Here is a 21,867-nt window from a genome sequence, read left to right as displayed (position 1 = left end):
AGAGAATTGTGTGGCAGAAAAAGGATAAACAACCAAACACGAAACTTCTCCATTTATGATTCCCAAAAGGGTCAGTTGCTAGCCTGATTGGGTAAAGATACCGCATATGCACTGTTTTTTGTTAATCCCCGTGATGCTTTCTTTTTGGGCGATAACTCAACAAAATGAAATCAGCAATAAAATGTGAGACACACAAATACTGTACTTCACAAAGGCGAGCTGTTAGTAGACTCACAGAGGAAATTCCTCGTTTTGGTTTCTGTTCGAAGCAATGTGCAAGTTGTATTTAGAGCCTGGAGTTTTAGGGTTTAACCTGCATTTCCCCGAATTTGCACCCCGAATTGAAGTTTGCCTCTTTAGGGTGAAACCTGATTTTTCCCTGAATTTGCACCCCGAAATGAAGGTTGCCTCTTCAGGGTGAAACCTGATTTTTCCCCGAATTTGCACCCCAAAATGAAGGTTGTCTCTTTAGGGTGAAACCTGATTTCTCCCTGAATTTGCACCCCGAATTGAAGGTTGCCTCTTTAGGGTGAAACCTGATTTTTCCCCGAATTTGCACCCCAAATTGAAGGTTGCCTCTTTAGGGTGAAACCTGATTTTTCCCCGAATTTGCACCCCGAAATGAAGGTTGCCTCTTTAGGGTGAAACCTGATTTTTTACCCGGCAAACTGCCCTCACTAAGAGATAAACTGATGTTCTGAGGCTGGAACAACATAGAAGGGACAGAAACAAACAAAGCCTCAAATTGCCTAAGAAATCAACGATGAAAGATGAAAGTCACTGAAAAGGTTAGCCAGCTGTAGGGATCGAACCCACATCTTCTGAATTGCAGCTTAGCTCAATTGGTAGAGCCCTGGACCGGCAATCCAGAAGATGTGGGTTCGATCCCTACAGCTGGCTAACCTTTTCAGTGACTTTCATCTTTCATCGTTAACCCTCACTAAGACATCTGTAGGAATGCACGCTAACTTGTTTGGCAGCAGATGCAGTTACATCACCATTTGTACCAAACCAGTACAGTTAGTTTGTGTAACTGAGTCCGATTTTTTCCTCCGAATTTAGAATACTGGAAGTTTTTTCACCCAAATTCACATGAATTTAGAGCACCCTGAATGAATTTTAACCCCCCGAATCTAGAAAAAAATATTTCCCGAAAACTTCAGGCTCTAGTTATATTGTAGTACAGTTGTTCAGTAAAATTTTGAAATAAAGCATGCTGCACTCTCGGCTTAAGAGGGCATCAGTCAGCAAATAACATTTTATTCATTGTGATCCAAGCAAAAATATCATGTAGGTAGGCACACATTTATCCACGAGCTACACCTGTTGGTGCAACCTGTGCAGCAGAATTTTTAATGTTAACAGCATGGGTGCATGCTTCTTAAATTGCATCATGATTTTTATATTTTAGAGGGCATGCAGAGTGAGAGGGCTTTAATGCTATCCAGAACGGTGGATTTCTTGTGACAGCCTCAATGAAAATACAATTTCTGAGAAAGGGTCAACCATCCCACTAAGGCAATTGTTCGGGGCCTTTGACTACTAATACTTGCAGTCCTATCCATAACAGAAGTCACGGGCATACCGAGAGAGAGAGAGAAAGAGAGAGGGGGTGTGCCCCCCTTTTTTTTTAGCTTCAAGGTCACTTGTGAAACGTGCACTCTTTATTTACAGGAGGTCCTTTTTTTTTTCTCAGATGTCACAAAATGAACCTGTGAACACCCGCAGTGTCTTCAGTGTCCATCTCCAGGAAAGGATGTGACAGGGTTGCGCGCTTTGTCCCCTCTGCAAAAAATCCTGGGAGTGCCCACGACAGAAGCACACAACTAAGTGTACATCTCATAACCCTTTTAATAACATGAAAACGAACTAAATGTATTGTTGGAATAAACGTAGTAAAAAATAGGGTCTGTCTAATAAATGCTGTTGCTAGTTTGTACTATCAGCGTTTTGTCGTCGGTGCATCGGATACAAAGCACTGTGCCGTTAGATACAGAAAAAACAACTGGTAAGCTTGTTTTGCACATACGCAAGTACTGTACTACCGTGACATTATAGTCTGCGTGCGACAGCATGCGGTTCATTCGTTATGTTGGAAAGTAGTGCTTTAAGTGCTCATTGTTAATGGAAAATGTGCAATATAACTGTATGTCTCCCCTTTTTTTGTGGACATGCGCACTCACCACACAGGAGGCCAACGGTTTCTGTTCAAATACGCCTGGTTCTCTGGATGTAGATTCCGCAACAACTTCAAGTTCTTGCTGCAAATTTCATTGTAGCTAACAGCAATGTGGTACAAGCACCAGTCCGCAAGTTGGTCAGCGTTGTGCATCTGAAGCGAAAAAGGGGAAAATAATGATATAGTCAAACCTTTTCTGAAGATTCAATCAAGCGAAATGAGCATGTTAACCTTACAGTTACAAAAAAAGTATCGGTTAATTTCTTGATATTAGTTCAAGGTTTGATAGATGGCTGTTCAGTGTGGTCGGACGGTATGTTCAATGAGTACTTTGTTTGCAGAAACTATGACTAATACTAACTGGTGCCTGCATGTAACAGTACAAATAAGTAGGGGTGTGCGAATATTCGAATTCTCGAATTCGAATCGAATATCAAACGCTCGAACTATTCGATTCGCGAATCGAATATCCAATATTCGATTTTTCGAATATTCGACTATTCCACGACTATGAGCGACACAACCCGAAAGTGGGCTTCACCTGATGCTTCCGTGCACGAGGTGAAGCCTCCTTTACGAAATTGCCCTTGCTGCAGGACCAACACAGGCCGGACGGTGTTTAGTTTAAGATAACGTTATCCAAATTTAGTTTTGTAGACATCGTCTGTGGAAGGGGTGGCGTCCCGCCCACATGCAGTTAGTGGTGCCGACGAGGGACTTTGATTTGATGTCTGTGAGGTTGCCTTTAAAAAGTTAGGACTCTCGAATAATGACTACAGCCCACGAACAAGAAGGGTGTCTTAAAGATGTCTTTTACATCTAAAATTTCAGTAGTGCAACTCCCTAGGATGAGTGCAAAGAAACTAAAGGGTGTTCATGGCAAAGCTGAGGCAGGATGCCAATTTGTTTGTTTTCCAAATGGCCTGTGGTTGTCTGAAACGACTGCAGCCTCATCCGTATAACATGCTACTGCCTGACAAAATTTTGAAATGAAGGTAACCACTCCAGTACTCCGGTAAATGTAGGCTCACCTGAAAAGCAGGAAGCACTCTCATGTAAAATTAAAGAGTAGGGGCTTTAAACAGAAGAATTGCATGTCTCTCTTGTGACCGTTAATGCCAGAAAAAATATACTAAAGCCATGGGCTACAAAATGGAAACTTTTAGTGCGAAAGTCACATATTGTAAATTTTGCACGGATATTCACCCCTACTGACAACAGAATCACGTTGATTGTGGCAAGAACTTCGTTTTTTTCCACTGCAATTGCAGAGGAAAGCACAGCGGTTATATGGAACCGAGAACTGAGCAGCTGACAGGACAGTGGATACGGAAGTGGCGCAAGTCTCGCTCTTGTCGAGATAACTCCAGATTACTGTGACCATCGGGTGCCCTGACTGCGGACACTCTTGCCATTCAAAGGTCGCTGTTTCAAGCATCGTGAGCGGGCATCCGGCAGTGGGAACGAGCCTTTATAGAATCACCTCGGCTCAGCTGTGACACACACATGATGGATCGGAATGGAAGTCGGTGAACAAGTCCTTTCTACCATATTAAAAGTAAAGTCCTCCGGCATTAGTATAAACGCAGTAGACATCTGAAACACTTGTTTTTGCTTAGCACCTTTCTGAGCACTCTTGCAGTACGTCTAACACGTTTGGTGCAGTACATTGGACAAATTTTTGTCACACAGGAGACAGATATCTCCTGGTATGGATCAGTGTTGTGCCCGCTACCCAATTTAGGTAGCGAAATACCTCTACCCTATTTAAAGGTAGTGCGACACTAGCGGCGCTACAAATTTACGAATGTAGCACGATACCGCTACCAAAAAAATGTAGCGCAATTACCCTTCCGCTACTTTCACGCTGATAGCCTATGAATATATGCGATGTATACGCGAGCCAGATTCGGGGCTGAGCGGCTGAGCCGCGGCTCGACTTCTTTTGAGTCGGGCTCACATGATCTGACAGCGAGTTCACTGGACGTACTCTAGCCTCTAATTTATTTTATTTTCTCCCTCAAAAGTAGCGGTAGCGGAAATTACTTTCCCGCTACAAAAAACAAACGTAGCGGAGTTACACCTCCGCTACTGGAAAAAGTAGCTATTAAATTAGTGCCGCTACGCACGACACTGGTATGATTATATGGTATGATTATTATATGGTATGATATATGAGTATGATATTATGATATTCATAAACCAAGGCAACAACAAATTCTTTTTACTGTACAGAAATGTGAAACATCTTACATTTTTCAAAATTTAACTCTGGTACGTGCAAATATTGTGTGATGTGGCATGTAATAAAAATCGTAGGTGAGGGGTCGTCATAAATGGACGGTCGACACTGGTATGGATGAGGCGCTCGTACGGGTGCACATAAACTTACACGATAAAGTACGGTACGTTTTAGATACATGAGAGATAACACTGGACCCATACCTGGCACGGTTCCAAGAGCTTCAAGACATCTTCGGTGACGTCTATGGATTTGCCGGACAGACGGAGCACTTCAGTGACTATCTTGTGTTCGATCAAGCAGATCAGGCGTGGTAAGCACAGGCGATTAGCCAGCGCGATGAGCTCTATGCAGTTGCTTAAATTAACTGTATCGCACACAGTGTCAGTGTACAGGTACGACAAAAGCTGACCGAAACACTCTCTTGTGACACCTGGGAAATGCACCTGCAAAAGTTGAGAACAAGAATGAGCACCATGACGTCGTGCATGTTACACTTAGGTGTGATACTGTAAAAGTGGTGAATTTCGCGGTCTCGATAGTTCTGGGAATAGTTTGCGACAGTTGAATTTAGCGATGCACGTTCTCTGCGGTTCATCATGGAGTTCATCTGAGCCAGAATGCTGGAAGCCTCTGGCATTGCCAGGATATACGGAATTGTCACTGCTCTAGCAGCACCCGCGTAGCATCAGATCCTTCTTTGATGAACTTGGCGTTGATGATCAAGCATACATTGTCACATCGAGAGCGAAAGTGGAACGATGAAATAATGTTCCAATGGGCGTGGACTCGATTTTGTCCAGTACTGTAAATGTCACCGAAGTGTGTTAAACGTGTAGTAAAACACAATACAGTCGCCGTCCGATTTTTCGGACTCGGCGGGCATCGCGCAAGAGTCCGAATAATCGAGCAGTCCGAAAAAACGAATTTCGCTTCAAAATAAACTTTACTAAGCCCTAGTAGGCTGGAAAAATTTGTCGATGCTTTCCTAACGCGCTTCCAGCTCTGCCTGATAACATCAGCTTCTATTTCCCGAGCGACACTTCGTCACTGTAAGTACACTGACAGAGGCACCGCCGTCATCAAGTCCGCAAGTCGGCTTCACCTAACGCATGCGTGCTCTAGGTGAAGCTCGCTTTACAGCGCTGTCGCGCGACTCGCGGGCCGTTGGCCAAAAACGAAGACGCAAAAGCGCTACGACAGACCTCTTCTACTCAGAGGAATGGAAAATCAACAATCATCACTGCCTATTTTTTTGCCTCAATATTTTAGTCGGTTGATTTCTTCTGATACGAATTTCAGATGATACCAATGTTTTCCGTCACCCCATGAGAGAAATTCGCGGGTTGGGCAAACAGAGTCCGAAATATCAAGCGACGGAGCTGCACGGCGTCCGAAATTTTGGACGTTCTTATACATCACCTCTATGGGACCCGCGGCCGTTCCGCGAACGAGTCCGAATAATCGAGCATGTCCGAAAAATCGGTCTGAGACTGTAAATTGTACTAAGTGGGCCAGTTTGACTTAGTGAAACCCATTCCTCGCGGATTACAATTTTATTTCTACGCTTTCCCATTGTTAAAAATATTTCACGGAACTTGAAGTTCACGAAAAAAATGACTGCCGTTAAATTCGCAAAAATTAGGTTCTCACGAAAATTACTACTTTTACAGTATGTTAACTTCAGAACGTACCACTTTGGCTGAGCTTTCTCTGAAGTCTCCTCGAAACATTGCGGCCATCATGTCACAACGCACCATCAGAATTGGACGGTGAGCTGAACACGATCCGTCTTCCAGTTGAAACACCACATCTAACAATATAAAATGAGACACGTCTCCATTCTTCTTTCTTTCTTACTTCGTCATACTTCAGACATGTTAGCCTTGCGCCTAGCAACAAGTATGTGTATTCTATGCACTAGGATTCAGGCTGTAAAGGAGTTGAACAGAAATCATATCAACAATTTAATTTTTAAAATTAATATCGGTGTCATAACTGCGTGGTCATTACTGGATGTAACGACCACACAGTGGAAGTAAAATTGTACTTTCATAAACCGAGGCAACAACAAATTCTTTTTACTGTACAGAAATGTGAAACATCTTACATTTTTCAAAATTTAACTCTGGTACGTGCAAATATTGTGTGATATAGCGTGTAATAAAAATCGTCGGTGAGGGGTCGTCATAAATACGTGTACTGTAATGACTTACACTGTGACACACTGATGACACACCACTAATGACACACTGTAAATACACATAATGTAATGTAATGTGCCACCTAAATGAACAACACTGAACAAAGTAATCATGCAACATTGGCCGATAAGCTGTGATGTCGACATTTAAGTGATGTTACGCACTTACAGGTAGAAAAGCCACCTGTAACAACATGTCTAATGTGCGGTCTGTGTTTTTTACTAATATCTAATGTCCAAATATCCAATACACAAAACATGATAAACAGATGGAAGATGAAAGTCACTGAAAAGGTTAGCCAGCTGTAGGACTCGAACCCACATCTTCTGGATTACCGGTCCAGGGCCCCACCAATTGAGCTAAGCTAACACGCCTTCTCAGCGACTTCCAGGGTGCGTCAACAGAGCGCAATGCCGAGCATGGAATTTTCCTCAAGAGGAGGAGGCAGTTACCATGGGAACAGGAATGCCTCGCACCTTTCTATGAAGAAGTGCGTATATCCTTTTGTACAATAATCTGCGTTATGTAATGCAACTTGCTCAAGAAGCTTACCTGAGAACAGGCCCTTATCGAGACACATTGCCTTCAATTTTGTCTGCAGCCGACTCTGGTATTTCTTCTGCAGCTCTGCATTGAGGAACTCCTCGTGACGCTGAATATTACTTAAATACACCTAAAAAGACAAAAACGAGCTTCATAAGATAAAAACAGACTATAGGAACAAGGCCACACATTTTTCTTGTAACCTCTAGTCTCGGGCTTTTTGTTACAGATCTACGCCACCAGTTTGCTCGCTTTTTGACCATTCTTTCAGTCCCATTCCCTTATTTCCATAAAATGTTAATGTTTGCTACCCCTGACCTTTTTAGTACCCAATTCACAAATGCTGCTCCTCTCCCTCACAGGTAATGAAGCGTATTTCCCGGGACAGATTGAAGTTACCTCTGCCACAACACACAGAGCTGTCAAAAGTGGTAGTATGACTAGTATGACTAGTACTAGTGTTACTTAGCAGCACTTGCCAAAAGATCTGGAATGTCGATCAGCTCAGCAGCTTCCTGAATCTCTGTGAGGGGACAAGTCTTTGAGTCTATTTTTCCCGTGTAGAGGAACCTGAACAAAAATGGCCACATTAGCACACCGTCACCCCGTCGGGACGAAGATTCTTTACCTCATACATTCCTGCATGGCAGGTGGGGTGATGGCCCGCGATACAATGACAATGGCCTGCACTGTCGTAGCGGGACGCCCCCGATGATCCAGCCCCTCACACTGTTCGACATTGATGGCCGTGAAAGCTGGATGGTTTAAATTCTGCTGCAACCCCACACGTGGACCCATGCCCAAGTTGGACTTCTGGACGCCACCTTCCGGGTAGATCTGGCAACTGGCACGACGCCACGTGGGACCCGAGCCATTCTGAGTCCCCGATCCACCTTTGTGCGGCAGTCGGAATGATGCTCGGGTCGACGGGCTGTTGTCAGCGATCAGCTGTTCTGTGTCCGCATTGAAGCTGCCCAGCGAAGCCTCCAGGGTGCTCACCTGGCGTGTTAGAACACGTACAAAAGTCACCTAATCTGTGTATCTGGAAACAGCTCTCAAAAGAGAAGGCACACTAAAGACCAACATTTCTTGTACGGTGCAAATGCACACACTCTAATACCCTTGTTACGCGGGCAGTGTTAACCGGGGTCAAGGAAACTGCGGTTACGCGTAACCGAGCATGCAAGGTTGAGCAAAAGCATGTGAGGTTGAAGAGTGATAATCTAAACAAAAAGTATCGGTAACTACTGTTTTCATACTTCAACGATGAGCGGAGATTGTAATACCATTGCTGAGCGTCGAAAAGCAAAAAGACCATGGAACCCGCTTCTTCGTTTTCCTTCTCATTGGCGACCGGATCGTGATCCGCCCGTGTGGCAGCAGCTAACCGTGTTCGTTCCGAACCGCGGTTAATTCTTGTAACCGCGGTTAGGCGTAACCTCGGCTCAGACTGCCCGTGTGACAAGGGTACAAGAAACTGAGATGAAAACTATCACTTCTTGTGCGAAAGCAAGGTCATAGATTTCCTTTGCACGATGTCACTTTGTGTCACATGTGAGGTGTTTCGGTAACCATATCAAAGTAATTTAATAAGGAAAGCACGCTACGAAAAAATATGCGACCAACAACAACATTTATCTGTAGGCAACTTTCGCCACGTAGTACAAGTATCATACAGTTTGATCCAATTTTAGTTCAGTTTAGGAAATTAAATTTATGAAACTAAACTCCAAAATCTGCCTAGTCAATGTAGCAGTTTTTGCCAGAAACAGAAAGTGCATGTTGGATTTACCCCACATTACTACAAAATACATTCCTACTACAATGGTAATTGTTTAAAAAACAGCTGCGAAAACCACCGTTTCCAAACGCGCGAATTGTTTGGTGGCTCTCATTTCCCGTCAAGAAGCCAGGCAAAGAAGGCGACGAGGACATGAACCTGCTCCCTTCAGATTACTTTTCAATGCTTCTGCTGACAACGACAGTTTTTGCAACTTTTTCGCAGCTATTACCATTGTAGCAGGAGATGTATTTTGCAGAAGGATGGGGTAAATATGACATGCGCCTTCTGTTTCTCACAAAAAAAAAAGTTACGTTGGCTCGGCAAATTTCACAGATTAATTCAAAAAATTAAATTTATTTCAGTGAAAATTTGATAAACTTACTTGTAGTAGGTGGCAAAAGTTTCCTACAGATGAATGTCGTTGGTCCCATATTTTTCCGCAGTGCACTTTTTAAATTAAAATTTCTTGACATGGTTACTGAAACACCGTGTGTTTCGCATTTGTGGTACCACTCAAAGGGCATTTAATTCTGCGGCGGATACTTTCTGTCGGAGGTGTGTCACAAAAATGCCAACACAGACGCTCGTTTTAGCGCCGCTTTAAGATTCTGCTTATTTTCCTGCCATCTCCGAAGCCTCATGCATGTTCAGAGATTAAGAGGAAACTGCACCATTCTGGATAAGAATTTCATTGCTGTAACCTTAAAAGATTGAGGACTATGAGACAACAATTTGTGCATGGATACAGCTGTATCTCGTGTTACTCTTTTATTTTCTCCTTAACTAACGCAGAACGCGAACTTCTCCAAATGCGTAGGACAGTGCCTTAAATATTACCCACCACACTCGAGTCGCTGGCGCTGCGACCGCCCAGAGAGCTGCTGTCTCCTGCCGAGTCTATCGAGGTGAACAACTTGTAGAAGACGGAGCAGACGGCAGAAAGCAGCATGCGGTGGGCTGAGAAGCCAACCCTTCCCGTCACGAAAATGACATCCGTGTATGCCTGGCTCTGGAACAATTCCTGTAGGTGCTCATCATACTGAGACACAGGGATTGTTATTTCTGGAGGTGGTGGCTTCGGTGGGCAGAAAGGAATCTGGAAAATCATCAGATTTCTGTGGCTCTCTACATCGCACATGGCCACGTGTCACTTAAAGCTCCGTAATTTGAGGTAACTATATTTCGGGGCTTCTTGAGTGCATTTCGTGGTATCTGTAATGTAACACTGAGTTTATACATGTGACTAGAAAGGTTGTCATAGAGAGGGCAAAATTATGAAAAACATACAGCCTAGCAATGGAATGGACAGGGAAAAAGGACGAAGAGGACCGTCTCGGGTTACCATTCCGCTGCCATACGCACCAGTTCGCTTGCACCGTAGCCCTTCTAGATACGACATCCATTGAAACTGATGCAGTAAAGCAGTGCAAAATGCTAGCCGAGTACAACAAGTCTATTCAACTGGTACAGTTTCCAAAAAGGAAGTACTGACATCCACTGTGTAATCATTTGTTAATCTTGAATTTTGAGTATCGTTCCACAACAGTACGTAATGCAGTAATGAATAGTGGCAACTGTGACAAGATACGTCTATATTTTGTACGCCTAAGAGACACGTAAACTTGTAAGATTACACACGGTTCTAGGAACGACATAACAAAAGGGAATATATTACCTGCAACAGGGGATGCTGAACATGCTTTAAATTTGTCACCCAAAACTTCTGTTGCTTCCTGGAGAGCAGGGCCGCTCGAATGACATTCTCAAACACCTCATTCACCCCAAAATGAGTCAGTACACTGGTCTCGTAGTACGGAGCTCCAATCTCTTTGGCAAGAAGCCTCCCCTGTTCCGGCGATAAAATGTCACTTTCTCGGAGAGGCCTGCAAGAGCCAAAAGCAAAACATAAAGCCAGGAGCAGGAAGTCTTCCATATGACCATTGATGGCAGATTCAGGTGGTCAAAATCGCGCAAGCAAACCTGGCACACATACATACTGCCACAGGCTCACACAACCATAAATGCCCTGGAGATAGCACATTAACCTAGCAGACTGATATAGGGTCAATTCTATCACAAAGTTGAGATGCATATCGGTTTTCAATTCATACTGATTGTGAATCTGTGCATAGTCCTCTAACATGGTGCTTACACATGCAAAGTGCAATGTGAACACTTTTGGCAATGGTTTGAACAAAGGTTTTCACCTTGGAATGGGCAAACCCCCTTGCTCCCTACCAATAATAATTTGTCCAGAGCAAAGCATTTTCCCATAATTACAATGCTGAAATATACATCAAATTGCAGCTATATTTTTGTGAAGAGGCAAGCGGCACATACCTTACCTACTTACTTTGAATTAGACTGTGAATGACAACCAAGCATACACGCATCACACTAACCGTAGTGTCTGGTAGGACTAGTACCTCTCTATTGTAACCTACTGGCTTAGCCTTAAAAGTAAGAGGTTCTACCATGCGTTACATCAAAATGATGTTACAAAACAAAACAATAGCTGTTACCAATACTTGTTGGAATAGATGTTACAACCATATAAAGGGAAGGGACTGTGCTCAGTAGTGACAGAGTGCCGAAGAAGATTGCTGGGTGGTGATGCTGCAAATATTCTGTCCCATGTACACAGTGCTGTCTCTCAGAAACTGGGAGCATTTGGCAAAAAAAGGCTTCCTGACATATGTATGAAATTTGGTGACCTCCTGTGATCTACTCCTCAAAGCGTAACTTTAATTCCTTGGGTAGAATTCCCATGAAACTATGAAATGTGCTCCAGCGATTTACCAATTTGCTATGCTTTTCGTGTGTATAGTTAAACATAATTATATATGAACCAGCAGGAGCACCGCTAGGCAATTTTGCAGGGAGGGGCAACATCTCGGACCCGGGTGCCACTGCACAGCCCCCCCCCGGGGGAAGGTGTCGTTCTACAGCTCACTCTTGCGCAATAACTCTGAGTACCGTCAGTGCCATCAGTGTGGATTATATTCTCATCAATTCATTAACGGTAGCGCGACGCGTACCTTTTTAGGTGGCCAGGGCTTTCATTACTCGGACACTGCAGCACATTATTTAGGGCAGGTCATGTGTTGTTTGTGGGTAGAAAAGAAATATGGAAAAGAAAGACTGAGCAAAAAAGAAAAGTATGAGAAATACGGCGGGAACTTTCAGAGATGTGCAGCCTTGACCACATCAGCAGGGTTCTGGCAAAATCACGAAAAAAGAAAAAAAAAAAAAGAAGAGAGAGAGAGAGAAAATAAAGGTCCGAGCACTTGCCACCCTTAATGGCGCCCATGTGAACAAGGGACATAGCAGAGGTGTCCAGCCAAATCTGTACCCTGACTGTGCAACCTTTTATATCGATGCTGTACTCAATGCTGACACCCAAACAAAGGCTTAAGCAACGATAATGGTACAAGATCACAATTAATCAATATCGCAGTAATAATAATTCGCTTCACTTTAATAGTTACAGTTTCAGTAAATGCAGAAAAATCAGGATGACTCGTGGGTTTTGAGAGAGGGTACATCTGTACCCCACTTAAAGGAGGTAAGAAACTCCTATCTGTAGGTATTTAGTTACTGGTGTAATATTGTTCTTCTACGCTTCTAATTCTATTTACAATTTATTGTTCAATTCTTCTCCTTCGTAACGTGTGCAGTGTTAATACAGAAACACACTTTTTTTTTTCGGATACGGGCGAGTAGACGTACCGCCATCCAGATACCTCTATCCATTGTTACGTCATTTGAAGAACTGTAGCACCCAATCAGACGCCAAAGCGGAGGTACACATGATGTTCTGCTCTACACTAGTAAAAATGAACGTCACCACACAGCACGCTCCTAGCCAACCATCATCCCGAATGACAACGTTCTCTTCCCTGATTTGTTGGAAACGGGAGACTGAGCCTATTTTGTAGCCATAACGCCGTGCATAATGGATACATAATAGGCTCCGCCTCCTGTTATCAACAAATCAGGAGCAAGAACGCTGTCATTAGGGATGATGGTTGGCTAGCAGCGTGCTATATAGATACGGACCTATCGGATTCATCTATACAAAAGGTGTCATAGCCAACAAGTTAAAATCGCCGTCTGGCCCATACGGCCACCGACGAGCCGACACGGTCTGCAGACTAGCCTGGTAGAGTTCATAGCCCTTCACAAAAGTGCTCGCACATTCAACCATTCGTGATGCAATACTTCTAGTAGAATACGCAAAAAAAAACAAAACAAACAAAGAAAAAGCAGAAAAACACATTGTTCTCTCCCTAAAGACCTTAGTGAGTGGGTGCGTTAAGTAGGTGCCCCGGAGCGCGAGTGTTTCAGGCTCCACTCACTTAACACAACATAAGCGCCACTCGAGCACCCGAGAGTGAGAGATTCCGTGCTGCTTTTCGAGCTTTTCGTTACGAATGGGTCAACAGAAGCAGACGATTGAGAGTTTCCATGACGTACTTCTTGTTGAACGGCGGCAGAACGACCTTTGAAGTGTGGTCTCCGAAGTGAAGTAAGGACTTTCTATGTTGCCGAATGCTTCAGTAAACTTAATATTTTTACAACTGTTATCATGCTTTTTTTTTATTAGTGGACAACTTCTACACGGATATCGGCAGTTATTCGCTAGAAATGCAGCGCTTTAATGCAGACACTTTCACGCCGTACAGTGATCTTCACAGTAAATAGCTCCTATGGAGTTAAGACAACAAGCGGCATCAACAATCGAGAAGCGTAGCACTCCGAAGTTCCTTTTCGCTGGTTAGTGGCCGCTCCGAGCGCCTCATACTCCCGATTTGAGTGAGCAAAAAGAGTGGCGCCTACTTAACGCACCCAATGCGTAGCACATAATTCACTGTGTTGCACAAGCCTGGAATTTGCAACACACAAACCTGCCACACTTGTCTCCCACTTGGCTTTCTTCATTTCACACATACACAAAAAAGGTTGCACAAAAATGACCACCCGAATTCACCATTACCGATGTCCTGAAACAAAACTTGTGAAATTGAGACAGCACGGACACATAGGCAGCCATCAGGGGACCATCACTTATGCTACTGAGGTGTTAGTTGGAAAGCTATAAGGACGACAAAAATCGAATACACAAAAAGCATGTTGTTACTTGCCACGATGCCAACAGGATTCACAACAACCAAAAAAGGGAAGATGCACTAACGACCCGTCTACCACATCCGAACACATGCAAGAAAGAGCAGTTCCATTCACCGCTTCTGTGTGTGTGTGTGTGTACAAAGGGGTGCCTGCCACAACAAAGTACAGTACTGTGATTGGAAATGTACCTTCCAAACTCGGGAAACCTGCTTGAGACACAGGGATGGTTCCCCCTGGAAAATATAAGTACAGAGAACAGTTACTGCAACCCTTCGTCTGAATGAGCAAAAAGACCGGTGCTTGATACAGCAGTCGAAAGTGGACCAGAGAAGGTATACCATGCAGAAGTTCCGGTGGTCGCAGCAAGGAGACACGCTGGCTACGAGTTTTTCATTAGTAGTAGGAGAGAAGAATGACCGTACGATAGCACTCTCAGAACCCAAGACATCACATTTAGGGCTGCAAGATGTCACCATACTGAGCATACGTACAACAATTTAAAGGTGGCCAACTTTAGTGAATGCGGAATTCTGTGATGCCATTCATACTTTATATTCCAAAATTTAAATAAATAAATAAATACATAAAAACCCATACTTAATTTCTGTTACATCACAACGCAAAGCTATCTGCTATTGCCCGATAACCAAGGCAGAAGTGCCGTAGCAGTATCGCAACTGCTTTTGTTTCTATGCTTATGATATTTTGTATTTCAGGATTTTATACATGCCATGCACTTCACATTTGAAGCATGACCTATGATTGATTTAACACTGTTGCAATTACAGCTGTGGCACCACCTGTAGCCTTTGTAGTGATGCCAGCAGCACCTGAAGCTCAATGATCACCGAATACCAAGATATTTATGGTGCGAAAGCCAGATTTATCACCAAAGTGGAGCTTGTGGATTTGCATAAACGAGAAATGGGTCAATACAGTGTATCGGATCTGACCTCTTGTGCCACTCACTTGTGAAATAAGCTCCGCTCAGGGGCAGATTATCTTCCTGAGGGGGGGGGGGAGTCGTGCTTTGGACAGCATTGTGCAACATTACCTAAGGTCAACTGAAACAGTGTATAGACTGAAATTGAGAGGGGGGGTGAGGACACCCAGACCCTTCCCCCCTAGTCCACCCCTGGACAAATTAAATGTCAGTTGCACTCTCTGTGGATATGCTACGCGCGCATGGGGGGTTCTGCGTGTTCTACTCCCTGCCGCTGTTATGTAATTATCGGATATTCGACAAGGACCAACCATAGATCTTATTTTTTGGTTGTTACGCTGCTCCTAAGTAGGGTTCATTATCACTTTTTAAACAGGTGTCAAAATGGACTGGGTATGTTATATCACACACACAAAAAAAGAAAACAACAGGAAAGAAAGACCAGTGTGAAATGAAACTAACTCATGTAAACCACGAGAATTGGCCGAGGCAGATCTCAATTAGGGACGACACCTGGCATCAACACCTCTTTTCCCTGAGTTGGTTGAATTCGGTACCACATCATGCAAAGAAAAAGCTGCACAAGCTGGCATATAAAAATTTGCAATGCATTCAGATTGCACTAGCAAAAGTACTTTGGTAGAAAACAGCTGATTATTGCCCCTCAGGGTTGTTGGAAGGTGGGGGCAAGAGAGGGGGGGGGGGGCGGTCGCGTCTGAGCTCCGACTGTGGGAGCGTTACCCCCTCTTTCATGCCTAGAGATCGCATAGGGTGACTGATATCCTCTCTGATAAGGTACTTTTTTTTTCTTTTTTACAGGATTTGCGTGTTCGTTTTAAGTAAGTAAGAAAAATTGTCATCTTCGCATGATCGTATTCACTGGTATAATCACTACTATCCTCTGACACGAAATACATTCCAAACGTAAATAAATAGACTGGCCATTGGCTAAATACCCGAAACTGTTCTAGCGTATTTCAAGTCATTCTGCACTGCATTCTCACTACGCTCTTCGTACAGGAAGTTGTTGAGGTACCAGTCCTCTGTCGAGGGACTTCTGACGCCCCTGTTGCCCCTCATGTATCGCAGCTCCGACGGAACTGAAGTACGCCGACTAAATACAGCATAGTGTATAAATAGGACCATACAATGCTAACATCTCAACTGACATCAGGCAGTAAAGGGCAGAACCGTTCCGTTGATAATCCGTTCAAAATACCCAGGTCAGTTCATATCCCCGAGCCTTTCGAGTTCTTCCTGTAAAGCTCGTTTCCCAGCACTAAGACGAGACGCGTGGCGAAGACTGCTCTACAGGAGGAACGTCTGTGCGGAGAAACATTACAGGCTATGTCTGTGTGAGCTCGTTTGCAGTAGTGAGGCCAACGCAACCAAAACTATCCTTTAATGGGCACCAGATATAACTTATGCCCAATTGATAATTCGACAAGAATTGGGAGACACTGCGCCGAAGGATCCGCTCTTTCAAGATATAGAAGGTGTTCAAGCAACTTCGAATTGTGAAGAAAGTGCTCTTCCCGGCAGAAACCACATGTTTGTTGTCATGAATTATGAAAGCGAAAACAAACACTAAGAAATCGCCGCAGAGAATGATAGGCTCATAACCCTTTTAGTTTAACGCGGAATACTGTAAAGTATTTGTTTTCGCGCGGAACATATTTTCGCGTTTTGGCGGAGGCCACTGTTGACGCGGGAACTTAAATTCGCGAAAAACGCAAGCTTATGAAAGATGGAAGTCACTGAAAAGGTTAGCCAGCTGTAGGACTCCAGCCTCAGAACATCAGTTCTCTCACGCAAGCTTATGTTTCTCGGTGACGTCAGTGACGTTTGGTGCTCGCGAAAAAATCGTTCCGCGCGCGCGAGAAAAAAAAGAAAAAGAAACTTTTACAGCAATTCATGTTACGAAACATGACAAAAACGACCCGGGAACTGGCCGACGAGAAGGCCGCGAGATCATAAAGAACAGAAAAATGGTAATGAAAAAATGGGTAGGAAGCAAGCGAGCTGCTGAAGATGATGCATAATGTAAAACCCCGAGACTAGGGAACACGAAAGGACAGACACAACACGAAGTCTCAAACAAAAGAGGAAACACAAGTTATGGAATGCAGATGGCAGCACCAGTCTATCGGTCGAGAAGCACGCGAACACCCACTTTTAGACCCTTCGAGTCGAGGCGTTACTGCGGGGTGTTCAGCAATCAATTCATCGACCTTCTTTTGTAATGTACCAAGGATGCTAGATCTAAAAGTCGAACATCGATGCTGAAGTCAGATGCTTGTATCCAATAGCGTCGGCCATTAGAAAGTTGTAGCATACGCAAAGCAATTGCCGTACGCAGTACTAAAAGGCTATTCACGCAATGTGGCACAACATTCTGGAACTTCGCGGACGGGACGCACCACAAAATGGGTAGTGCATTTGATATTGTCACTGCGTACCCTACAAGAAGACAGACTTGAAAGTCAATTGAGTGTTTAATGAAAACTTTTACACTGATTAACTTTCTGAATTGAAATACGGGCAGGGCCGCAATTGTGGAGCTACACAGCAACATGAATGGTTACCGAAAGAACCGCATGGCTTCATCGATTATTATTATCCCCTGCTGATAACGACCAGCTGAGGGGGGGGGGGGGGGGGGGGGGGCATGCGCGCTACCGCGATCATACCGCGATAGAGCCATGTGCGGAGCTCCTGCAGCAGCGCCACCTTTCCGGCCGCTACGCGATTCACACCGCCGCATTGCTCCGGGAGAAAGCCGCACTTGGAAACGGTCAGACTGTATCCGCTCGCTCCCGGAAGTATGCAGCAGCATGAATAACACAGAACGCACAGAAAAAAAAAAAAAAAAAGTGTGGCAATTTCTCGGAGACTCTATAATAACTTCTTCTGGTGGTCATTATATTGCGCGCATTTCGGGTCAAACACCGAGGATTCAATGCATTTTGTTCCTTTTGCACTCAGTTTTCAAAGGCGTAATGCCTTCAGTTGTATGACCTGTTCTTCCTTTCTCTTATTTCAACACAAGTTCTGCATACATCATAGGATCCCGCCACAGTGTGTGATTCTTCAGCTTTAGTTTTGTGTTCTTCATTTTTCTTTTCCTTTCCTTTCCTTCTTTTTGTTCTCTTTTGCGTTCTTCTTTTCTTTGCCTTTTTTTTTTGGAATAACAAGCCGACATCCCCCATCTGGCTTACCTTTCCTTTCTTAAACAACCTTCACTCAAATACGTGCCCCGGCACAAGACGCGACATATCCATATGGTGAAATCCGGCAGCCCTACTTCGTGACGCGCAAAAAAACACACAGCAGCATTCCACAGAGTTACCGCAGAAAGACAGGTGTGACAAACGCATCAGCCGCAACTCAGTATAGTCCCTTTAACATCGCCTGGCAGAAACAGGGAGGAAACCAACCTGAAAAATGGGCTGCGATCTCTGCACAGGGAGAGGAACTGCTCATCTCTGTACATGTACCGGAGGTCATTCTTGCAGCCAACCAGGATGATGGGGGTGTTGGGGCAGAAGCGTCGAATCTCCGGGTACCACATCAACTTGCAGTTGCGCAGAGACACAGGGTTGGCAATTGAGAAACATAGGAGAACAACGTCCGATCTGCAATAAAACCTCCCATGATCCTCCGATTGGCAGCGGTAAGGCCAGCACTTGCCTTCCATAGGCGAAACGGCGGTCTTTGTCGTGGTCTCCGAAGGTGTCCCATAGCCGCAAGGAAACGCTCACTCCGTCCACTACTTCCCATGATCTTTCCAAAACCTGGTGCAGGCAGCAAGAAGAGCACGTTATTCGCGGAATACTTTTTTTTTTTAAAGAGTAAATGGCAGGACACGCTAAACAAAGCTGTATCACAGCGATTATTCCAGTAACGTCAGTTCTCACCCGGAGTCACTAGTCCACCCCCCCCCCCCCAAAAAAAACAACAACAACAAAAGTGAGACGAATAAAAGTAACAAATATTTCTCGTAGTTTACTGTCTTTCTTATAGGGATTGGTGGGGGCAAATTTGCTCCTCCACATGGCGAACATTAATCCCCAGATTTATTCAACGTCGGCGCGTCCAGCTGCAGCAATATTTCGTCCGAATGCCAGTCTCACGGAAGAGACTTCAACCACCTTGCGAGGATAAACAATTTCTCGCCCGCACAGCATTCCCGCGGAGTCCACTGCAGTCGACATATTTTCGCCTCTGTTGCGGAACTCAGCATATAAACCCTCCATGGAGACCGGTGATACGCACCGGTCAAGACTCCTCTTTACCTTTTCACGTCACGCGCACTTGGCCGCTGGGATCAGCTGCGTACAACGAACGCGCCCTTACATTGCCGAGAGCTGCCAAATGCGCACTGGCCCTTTCCTACACGCAGCCCCCCCCCCCGATAGCGCCATCAACTGGAGTTTTTTTCTCACGCAATGCGGAAAGTCAGGGCGATTAATACGGGGCGCGACGGGACACCCAAAGCATGACCTCATTGTTAGAGATGATGCATTAAATCGATTGTTGTTAAAGCAACAAAAAAAAAAAAAAAAAAAGGAAGCGCCGAAGTTATAAATGTTGTATGTGTCCATGCATGGGTGACAAGGTTTGTGACTCCAGCAAGGTTCAGGCGTCCGTATGACCTGTGGCACAAACTGTTAACGTTTTATCGGCGACAAAAATAATATGCTTTTATTTATTTATTTATTTCAGCGGCTTCAGGACTGGGTAAGAAGCATGCACCTACCCGAATAACCTATTTTATTTATTGTTTCATCATGGATAAATATTACGAGTTTTAACAAACGCAGCACTCGTATATAGGTTGAACATTGCCAATAACATCTGTATCCCGCATTTTGCCTTTTTACCGCCTCAGACAGTGCCTGTATGAGGACAGTGTCTGCATTATGAATAAAGTTCCGCCTCCTATAGTCATTTCGGGGTATAAAAGACGACTTACGTTCACTTTGTATTTCCCTTCTTACGAAACTCCTTCGCTAGAAGCAGTAAAGAAAGTAAAGAAAGAGTTTCCTTGCGTCGGTCGTGCTCCTGCGGATGTCGCGTTTCCTATTTCCTCACCGCTATTATTGTTTCTGGCGTCAGTGCTATACCACCGAAGCGAGTTTAAAACTCTGACAGTGATGAGAGAGAGAGCAGAATAATAACGATGTGGGAAATAGTAATGTTAATGTCGTCGTTAACAGAATGAAATTAATTGCATCGTGATGTCGCACTAAAATTTCCACCCGTCAGATGCGATTCAAAAGGACAAATATTTATATTACCGAATGAACTGCATAAAACTACGCGGGTCCAAATTCCTGCATACTGCTTGTGCTGCCTCTCTACGAAGGCAAACTCTCACCCGCGTTTCTGCTATAGATTACGGACAATCGTGACGAGAACGTGACGAGACTGTAACAAGCTCTTATCAACGATACTCAACTCTGGCATTGAACCTTCCTTTATCGCGCTGACGTTGAATAAGACGTCGAAAGAAGAGACCAGACGACTTTGTGGCTCGAAAGAGGTTGCGGAACGGTAATTTTGGCATGACGCGACGTAATACGCGGCGTACTTAATGCGCAATTTCCAAATAAACCGAGAAATAAGTGTCCGACTGGTACAGTGCCATCTACCGGCTTAAAGGAGCAGTGGAATGCGATGCAGGATTGTTCAAAACCTTGCTGCACTCTCAAAAAAGAAAGAAGAAGAACTACGAGAACATTTTTTTGTAATGCTGGGGAGTAACTTTTAGGGCCATGTGACTACAATGAGGAGTAAATGCTGGCCCACATGATGCGTATTGCAGAGCGTAAAATGTCGCGTCCGTAATGTAATGTAATGTAGCGTAAACCGTCCGCAATACGCAGAACGAACGATCACATGGTCCTGTTTTCTGTGGCTCTGTGCGAATGCGAGATATCAGTGTTGCCAAGGCAACGTCGTGGCTGGCAGGGAAGCGTCTTTGGTTTCTATTGGCTGCTGCGACAGTTGCACGCTGCGCGAAATTCAGAACCATATTGATGCGCTGTCACACGCACGCAAAACTGGTCCCGTGCGTGACACACACAGATTCACGTAGTGAAATACGCACTGTGTTGGTTGGCCTTAAAGGCAAGGACTGAAACCGGAACGGAACGGAACCCAAAACCGCTTGGAACCTAAATTTTTCCAAGAACCGTAACCGGAACGGAACCGCAATTCACAATCGTTAATTAACCGAAACCGTAAGCCGAACCGAAAAATGTGGTTTCGGTTACCGGTTCATATGAATCAGTTTGGAACTTTGGATGCGATATTGGTATCGCTTTACAGCTCTGATTAATGGTGTAGTGCGTGCTTCTGTTAAAGTAGATCTCTTCGTCATCTGTTTTTCATTCAGAAGTTGTGTACACAGCATATACCATCGTATGCGCTGGGACATACGCGTCGTATGATACGTATTGCGTACGTCCCTTATGAGTTATGAACTGTATTATCATGATCATTTAAGATACGAAGCGTTGCACGTTGTTTGTTTCCACATCTGCTTGCTTACCCGCTGAACGCACGCAGTTTTTCTTGCATTGTAGCTTGTTACAGCACGAGCGAAATGAATGTGCACGAGATAATAGAGACAGCAACAATTTTCAATTTGAATTTTCTAAAAAAAAAAAACAGCGAGCGCAGTTCTGACGAAAATTGTGACGAAAAAGTACTGAGGGCTAAGGCTGTCGAGTAGATAAATTTTCTGATATTGTATAGCTCTTACTGCTTTAGGGATTCAAAACTCTACTTGTTCCCCAATTAACTCCTTTTGTTTTTCTTAGAGTGTGCGACCATTGC

General features: G+C 44.3%; 1 protein-coding gene across 1 annotated transcript in view; it reads right to left on the bottom strand.

The window, feature by feature from the left end:
• LOC135377443 (rho-related BTB domain-containing protein 1-like) overlaps positions 1-21,867 on the bottom strand; it is a 45,102-nt gene that overhangs the window by 7,175 nt on the left and 16,060 nt on the right. Inside the window, 10 exon segments of the mRNA XM_064609850.1 lie at positions 2,184-2,332; positions 4,625-4,867; positions 6,116-6,234; positions 7,178-7,298; positions 7,648-7,738; positions 7,797-8,167; positions 9,793-10,047; positions 10,627-10,834; positions 18,462-18,563; positions 18,565-18,818. Of these exon segments, the coding sequence (XP_064465920.1) occupies positions 2,184-2,332; positions 4,625-4,867; positions 6,116-6,234; positions 7,178-7,298; positions 7,648-7,738; positions 7,797-8,167; positions 9,793-10,047; positions 10,627-10,834; positions 18,462-18,563; positions 18,565-18,818 (1,913 nt within the window).

This window comes from Ornithodoros turicata, chromosome 1, assembly GCF_037126465.1.
Source record: "Ornithodoros turicata isolate Travis chromosome 1, ASM3712646v1, whole genome shotgun sequence".
NCBI classification, from domain to species: domain Eukaryota; kingdom Metazoa; phylum Arthropoda; class Arachnida; order Ixodida; family Argasidae; genus Ornithodoros; species Ornithodoros turicata.
This window is presented reverse-complemented; position numbering and strand designations above follow the sequence as displayed.